This window comes from Tupaia chinensis, unplaced genomic scaffold (assembly GCF_000334495.1).
Source record: "Tupaia chinensis unplaced genomic scaffold, TupChi_1.0 Scaffold149184_1, whole genome shotgun sequence".
Classification (NCBI taxonomy): Eukaryota; Metazoa; Chordata; class Mammalia; order Scandentia; family Tupaiidae; genus Tupaia; species Tupaia belangeri.
This window is the reverse complement of record NW_006209032.1, coordinates 549,544-556,592: the sequence shown is the minus strand read 5'-3', so window position 1 is coordinate 556,592 and position 7,049 is coordinate 549,544. Positions and strand designations below refer to the sequence as shown.

The window sequence follows — 7,049 nt, the reverse complement described above, 5'->3', positions numbered from 1 at the left end:
CCGCAGGAGCCACTGGCTGGTCCCAGGTTCTCAGCGAGATTAGCTGGTTACTGGGCCACGCCTCCTGGCCCCTCCCTAGCCAGCCACGCCCCCCACGTGTCCCTCGTCGAGGCCTACCGCAGCGGGGGAGGTCGCAGAATTCTCGCTCATGCTGAGGGTCCGTGGTGTAGCACCAGGGCCGCTCGGAGCCATCGGGGTTCCGGCAGTAGTTGTCGTCCAGGCCTTGGTCGAGGAACCTGGAGGCGGCAGCGTGGGCGGACGCCCCGCCCAGTCGCCTTGCGCAGAGCCCCGCCCCAGAGCCTGGGCCCGCCCTAGTCCCTCCCCCGAGGTGCGGATCCCGCCTGCGCGTACTTGCTGGGCTGGAAGGGGTGCGGGTGCGGGTGCTGCAAGTCCCAGCGCTGGCACTCGCGTCCCGACTCAGTGCGGTCCACTGCGCCGCGGTAATCCTCGCCATTGCACCGAACACAAGCGGCTTGAGGCACAGGGGTAGTGCGTTCGTGGGCGGGCGTGGGCCTGCCCCTCCGTCCCTGGGCTTCACCTGAAGCCGCTTACCCTCCCGGCAGGACTTGATGCCGCAGCTCTGGAAACGCTCAGTGGGGTCTGTCGTGTAGCACCAGGGACCTCCGGGGTCCCTGTCCGGGTTGCGGCAGAAGTTTTCCTCCAGGCCATTTTGGAGTGTGGGCGTGTACCTGGGAGCCGGGAGCGTCACCACAGTGCACGCTGCGAGAACGCTCTGGGCAGGGACCGAGCGAAGGTATCTGTCTCACTTGTGGTCATTGGGGAACTTGTGGCTCCAGGCTTGGCAGGGCAGGCCACCCACAGTCATGGCCACGGTGCCTCGGTACCCGGCCCCATTGTCCATGATGCAGGTCCGAACATAGTCTGGGAGCAAAAGAGGAAAAGTAACCAGAGCGTGGCCGGGACCCCATACCTTCCCCTCCTCCCTCCCCAGAGTCCCGCACCCCTTCGCCTCTCCTTAGCTGCTTGCCTTTCTTCTGGAAGAGGTCACAGCGCCCTGAACGCTGCAGCTGAGTGTGGGGCGAGTGCTGGGTCCAGGGCAGCAGCTGGCACCCACGGCTGCTCACATTGTAGTGGAAGGCCCTGGGGAGGGGGAGGCACAGGGTGACCCAGCGGCCCAGGCTCCCGGGCCCCCAGTCTTGCTGTTGCCACTCACCGGCAGTCCAGCAGGGGCCCACAGCGCCTGGCACACTCCTCGGCATCGGCCACATCCTCCTGCCAAGTCCCGGGCACCACTGCGTGTCGCAGGTGCTGCAGCTCTGTGCCCCGGAGCACCTGGAAGTCATTCAGGGGCGAGCGCTGCCCTGCAGGGTGGGCACAGGGTTGGTGGGCTCGGCTCGGCTGTCCGTGCCTGTATACTAGCAGGTTTATAGTCCGCCCATCCCGGGGCTCAGCGCTACAAGTCCTCTGAGGCTGGCCCCTGTGCACTTGCAAGGACCAGCTTCCCTGCATAGGTGGGAGAAGCAGGCCGGGACGTGGCGGTGACCACCAGAACTCCAGTGTACAGGCCAGGCGCTGGGTTCGAGTCTAACACACGCCCCCCAAGAGAGCAGTGGGTGATGGCGCGAGCCCCGTGGGACTTGCTAGGGCAAAGAGCCATCGTGTCTTCTAGGGGGACCCAGCCCAGGCATCCTGACGCCATGTCTGGGCTCTCACCAGCGTCTGTGAGATTAGGGGGTAGGCCGGACCCAGGAGGAGTCAGTGCCGGCGTGTGTGTGCATCTGTGCGGCCTCAACACGGCCTTATGCTCCAGTGGCCTTGCCGGAGGCCTGAGCGAGCAGGGTGACTATGTATTCCCAGGCTTCCCAGCTCTGCTCAAGAGGCCAAGGCCACTGCTCCGTGCCCTGCGGGAAAGTGAGCTCCTGGCTTGGGCCAACTCGCTCCTGAAGGCAGATGGGGATCAGGGTGGGGGGCACTTACCAGGGGCCCCCGGGCATTGCGTCAGAAGCAGCAGGAGTGGGAGCCACCCCATCCTGCTGGCTGGAGGCTGCACTGTGACCCACCACAGCCCAGTCCAGGAAGTTGTGAAACCTGTCCCTACGGGATTGGGTGGCTCTCACTCCACACCCCACTCCAGGCCTGCTGGGAGCCTGACCTGAGACCCCATGGCAGGAGAGGGTGCGAGCGCCCTCACTCTGGCACAGCTAGACCTCTGCCTGAGAGTCCTTCCTGTACAGAGTGAGCGTGGTAGGAGGGTTCTGTGGGGGCCTCTTGCAGGGCCCTGGGATGGAGGTGAGCCTAGTCTTGCCCTGGCATTGTGGATGTGGAAATTGCCAGAGGCCTGTGTTCTAGACCCGGGGTATTGGCACTAAGTTCTCCAGAGCCTCGGTTTCCCGCTGGGTAGTGGGGGACATTGCCTGCCAGCCCCAACCCTGCCTCCCACTCTCGCTGCCTTATCTGGGCCAGCTGTGGCAGATCGGCCACCGCCCCGGCAGCAGGACTCAGCCAGGTCACCTCAGCGGCCAGAGTGACATCCCGAGGAAGGTGAGCAGGCCACCTGTTGGGCCCAAATCGAGGTGGGGGTGTCAGGAGGCTGGGACACCGGCAGGAGCAGTCTGTCAAACATCCTGGGGAAAACCTGGGCCGGGCACCCAAGTTAGGGTAGGAGTTGAGACGGGCGGCCTAGGGATCCGGGTAAGGACGGCGTTCCGCCACTGCGGGGATAGAGGCATCCCAGGGTGGGCGGGGATCGGAGGCAGCTGGGCATTCCCAGAAAGCTGAGGCCTGGAAGGACCCGGCTGGAGGTCGCGGACTGGGCCGAGGCCGAGCGCGGGTCGGTGCGCGTGCGCGGCTGGTGGCGCGGCGCGCGAGCTGGAGCGCGATTTGGCCCTGGACGGGCGCCGTAGCCGAAAGGCTGGGCGGATGTTGTGAGTCGGGTCGCGGCGGCCGAGTCTGGGGGTGAGTGAGGGGCGGCCGGGCTGTGAGCTGGGTGGGTCCCCGCGGCTCCCCTCGCGGCTCCAGCAGGTTCGGTGCGAGGGCGCTCGTCGCGCGGGGGTCGCGGCCAGTGGCGTGGAGCTCCGGGCGGGAGCCGGCCTGGCAGGTCCTCCGGAGCTTGGGGCCAGGTGGGGCTACTCGGGGAAGCCATGCGCTGCCCCCGGCGTCCTTGGACTCCGAGTCTGAGTCGGTTCGGACCCAGGAGCGGGGCCCTCGGCGGAGTCGGACGGGATCGCTGAGACAGGAAGTCCCTGGGCAGGGGCAGGGACAGGGGCCCCCTCTCACCTGGGTCCGCAGCGCCTGACACCCAGAGTGGGCGTCTGGAAGGTTTGCTGATCAAATGATTGACCGCGTCTGATCAGCCCTGCACCTGCTCTGGGGTGAGGGGTGCGGGTCCTGGACGCCCGCTGAGGCCCACGAGGGGCTGGCGGGGTGGGAGTGTCCCTCTCCCGAGGAGCAGGCGCGGTGCGGACGGCAGCGTTTGTGGCGGGAGCGGAGGGCCTGTTGGGGATGAGATAAGAGGGCTCCCGAGAAGACGGGGCTGGCCACGTCAGAGCTGGGGGACCCGCTGAGGACTGTCTGCGATGATGGGAATGCGGCACCTGTGCTCCCCCTGGTCACCGAGCCAGCGAGTGTGGCTAGTGTCACTGCTAATTGAATTTCTAATGTTAAAACGTCAACGCAACTTTGAATGACCACACGTGGCGGGCGCTGCTGGGTCGGACAGCACCAGGGACACTGCCGCCTCCGGAGCAGCTGCAGCTGCGGGACATGTGAGGGACAGACCGAGGCAGGAAGACTGACAGAGTCTGTGCTGAGGGCTGGGCAAGGCGGCACTTGGATGGGGCAAGAGGCCACACGTGTGTGTGAGCAGGGACGCTGGCAGGACCGAGGGCAGGAGGGAGGAAGCGGGGTTGAGAGGGGCTCTTGGCTGGAGAAGGCCAGGCCTGCAGTGGCGTGCCCTCAGGGCGCTGGTGGGGTTGGCCTCTGGAGAGAGGCTGGACCCAGCTGGATTTGTGGCCTGGCCGCCCCGCTGGCCCAGCAGCCCTGCCCCAGGCCACCTCACTGTAGACGGTCAGGCCTGATATCCTAGAGCCGAGATGTTAGTTCCGGCGCAGCCAACGTGTGTCCGGCTCTTTGCCGGCCCTGCAGTGGGCACTCGGACTGTGGAGGGAGCCAGACGTGGTCCCTGTCGCCCCACCTCCCCTTTCCGTGTGGGAAGCCCAAAACCTCTGCTTCCTTTGTCCTGGGTTGGACTCGGGAGTGCTCTGCCTCCAGCCTCGCCTGCTCCTGGACCTTCCTGCCATCGCAGGGCTGAGCTCAGGTGCAAGAGCCCCAGGCCGGCCAGGCGTCGACAGGGTCTGCATCTGGCTCGGCCTCAGGACCGCCACAGCCCACGAGAGATGAAGGATGGCGTCCAAGGGGACCGGCGTGTCCTTCTCCCGCAAGAGCTATCGGCTGACCTCAGATGCCGAGAAATCCAGGGCCACTGGTAAGGCCTGGGGCGGGGGAGGGGCCTCCTGCTGGGAAGGAGGGGAGGGGCCAGAGCAGCAGCGTCCCAGGTCCAGCCTCGTCTCGCCGCACTGCGCCCCTGGTCCCTGTGAGCCAGCTCTCCGCCAGCACCCAACGGGCAGGCCACCCATGTGGCTGGTCTCCTGACCCCAGGGCTGGCCTAGGACCAGAAGTTGCTGGGACCAGCAGGGGCTGGGAGCTGTGGTGACCCAGTGACCCAGTTCTCCCCTCTGACCTGTGGTCTAGGCATCGTGCATGAGAAGCTGCTTAACGACTACCTGCACCGCATCTTCTCCCCTGACGGAGCACCTGCCTCGGCCACCAGCAGGTAGGGCTGGGAAGTAGCCCCTCCCCGCTCTGGCCAGACCAGAGGCTGGAGGCTGCAGTCCTGATAGTGGGAGGGTGGGGGGGGTTGGCCTCCAGGCTCCAGGCTCTGGTCTCCAGGCAGATGGGCTTGGGCTCCTGGCCGTGAGACACATTCGGTGTACCTGGCCTGCTTGAACCTGAGCCCCTTGTAGCCTGGCTTCAACCTGTAAAGTACAGACCCCGCCAGACCCTTTTCCTTGCAAATTTAACATGTGTACGTTTAGTTCACATAGAAGTTACAAGTGCACTTTAGAGGAAACAGCCAGGCGAGGAAAAGCCCCTGGCATCTCGTTCTAGCGTGGCCGTCTGAACACGCGTCCTTTCTGTTTACCCCGCGACGTATGTATTGACAGCTCAGATGATGCCATAGAATAGTGGTTCCCACCTTTTGGGCACCAGGGATGGGTCTCATGAAGGCAGATTTTCCAGGCACCTGGTGGGTGTGGCTGGCTTAGGAAGGGGTATAATCCAGGTCTCTCACACCGCAGTTGGCAGTAGGGTTCACACTCCCGTGAGAATCTGACGCTGCTGCCCATCCGGCAGGAGGTGGAGCTCAGGTGGCTGTAAATACAGAGTAAGCTTCACTCCCTCGCTTGCCTGCTGCTCATCTCTTGCCATGGGACCTGGTTCCTGACAGGCCACAGATCGGTACAGATCTGTGGCCCAGGGTTGGGGACTCTGGCTGTATAGAACACTTCTTTTGTTTTAAAGAGTTTTGCTGTAGGTTGCATGTGCTCACCAGAGAGACAGACAGAAAGCGAGAAATCACCCCTCAGTGGGGATGGCCATGCCACAATCCCTTCTCCTCCTTTCTCCTCGGGATTTTGGCCACACACGCACATGTGTGTAAGTTTTAAGCTGCCCCGTCTGGGACTTGAACCATGATCAAATATATGGGAGTCCAGCGACATAACCACTACACTATCTGCTGGTCCCTAGAACACTTCTTTCAAATTTCTGTCACTTTCAATTCTTCTCTTAAAAGCAGTTTTACTGAGCTGTAACTGTGTGTGATACACGCGTTGTCTATAAAGAATACAATTTGATACATTTTGAGTGCTTGTATCTAGTGAGAGTTCCCTGCTGTGAGGTACTGCTTATCCCTTGCTTCCAAGGCTGTGTAGACACGTGACTCTTATTTTTATCATCGATTGTTACCCCACGAGCATTTTTCCATATTACAAATGGATCTTGGTGGGCTTTTTAAAATTTTTAATTTATTAATTTATTTTTTTTGAGAGTTTTTTTCGCTATAGGGTGCGTGCGTTCGTCAGACAGAGAGAGACATAGAGACAGAAAGCGAGAAATCACCCCCTGGGGGGATGGTCACGCCGCAATCCCTTCTCCATTCTCCTCTCGGGATCTTGGGCATGCACACACGTGCCCGGCGTGAGTTTTAAGCCACCGGGTCCGGGACACGAACCACGGTCAACCACGTGGGGATTCCAGCAACATAGCCATTACGCCAACTGCTGGTTCCCTTGGTGGGCTTTTTTTTAAGGCCAGGGGTCTGCCATGGTCGGTAGCAGCACTGTAGGAGGGAGGGACTTTTGCTGATGTAAGCACTGCTGTCAGGATGCCCAGGGTCAGAGCGCTGGAACTGCAATCCCCTTTAAGACTGTCGCCAAGTCACTTCTGCAGGGGATCAGGCAGGTTCTCGCTCCCAGGGTCCCTGTCTCTCTAGCCCTCACCAGCCTTGGCTACTCCATCCTTCACAACCTCTGCTGTTCAGGCAGGACGGAAGGGCAGCCTCGCTGCGTGTCCCGTACAAGCAGTGGTGCTACTCAGAAGGTTCCTGCAAGTGGAGGCTCCTGCCCGCCCCCACCCCACCCCTGCCTGCTCCAGACCTGGCCTGTGCCCAGGGCCACTTGATCCCTACCTCATGTGATACCAGAGATGGCCCTGCTGCTGGCGCTGTGTGGCAGAAGAGCAGGTGGCAGGGCCATCCGTCAGTGCTGGTGGGGATGCAGGGCCCCAGGAAATCTGGGAGCAGCGGGCTGGGTTGGCCACATGGGCCACGCTGCAGGCGTTGGGCGGGGCTGTTTCAGGCCCACTGCCCGTGGAGGGTGCATGTTCTGCTTTTGGGGCAGGCACAAGAGTAGTCCTCCCAAGTGTGCAAGAACTGTTTTTTTGTTTTGTTTTTAAAGAATTACTTATTTGTTCAATTCCATTTTGTTATTATTATTTTTAAAATTTCACCAGAGAGAATGAAAGGGAAA

General features: G+C 62.0%; 2 protein-coding genes across 2 annotated transcripts in view; one reads left to right on the top strand and one right to left on the bottom strand.

Annotated features, from left to right (window-relative positions):
• The window catches only part of MST1 (macrophage stimulating 1), a 6,433-nt gene extending 4,341 nt beyond the window's left edge, over nucleotides 1-2,092 (bottom strand). The window contains exons 1-7 of the mRNA XM_006170950.3: nucleotides 1,939-2,092; nucleotides 1,175-1,322; nucleotides 989-1,101; nucleotides 768-882; nucleotides 553-689; nucleotides 352-472; nucleotides 118-236 (exon numbers count right to left, since the gene is read on the bottom strand). Of these exons, the coding sequence (XP_006171012.1) occupies nucleotides 118-236; nucleotides 352-472; nucleotides 553-689; nucleotides 768-882; nucleotides 989-1,101; nucleotides 1,175-1,322; nucleotides 1,939-1,990 (805 nt within the window). The 5' untranslated portion in view covers nucleotides 1,991-2,092. The remainder of the gene's footprint in view (nucleotides 1-117; nucleotides 237-351; nucleotides 473-552; nucleotides 690-767; nucleotides 883-988; nucleotides 1,102-1,174; nucleotides 1,323-1,938) is intronic.
• Nucleotides 2,093-3,093: 1,001 nt separating this feature from the next.
• The window catches only part of RNF123 (ring finger protein 123), a 26,028-nt gene continuing 22,072 nt past the window's right edge, over nucleotides 3,094-7,049 (top strand). Inside the window, exons 1-2 of the mRNA XM_006170951.3 lie at nucleotides 3,094-4,444; nucleotides 4,711-4,792. Of these exons, the coding sequence (XP_006171013.1) occupies nucleotides 4,363-4,444; nucleotides 4,711-4,792 (164 nt within the window). The 5' untranslated portion in view covers nucleotides 3,094-4,362. The remainder of the gene's footprint in view (nucleotides 4,445-4,710; nucleotides 4,793-7,049) is intronic.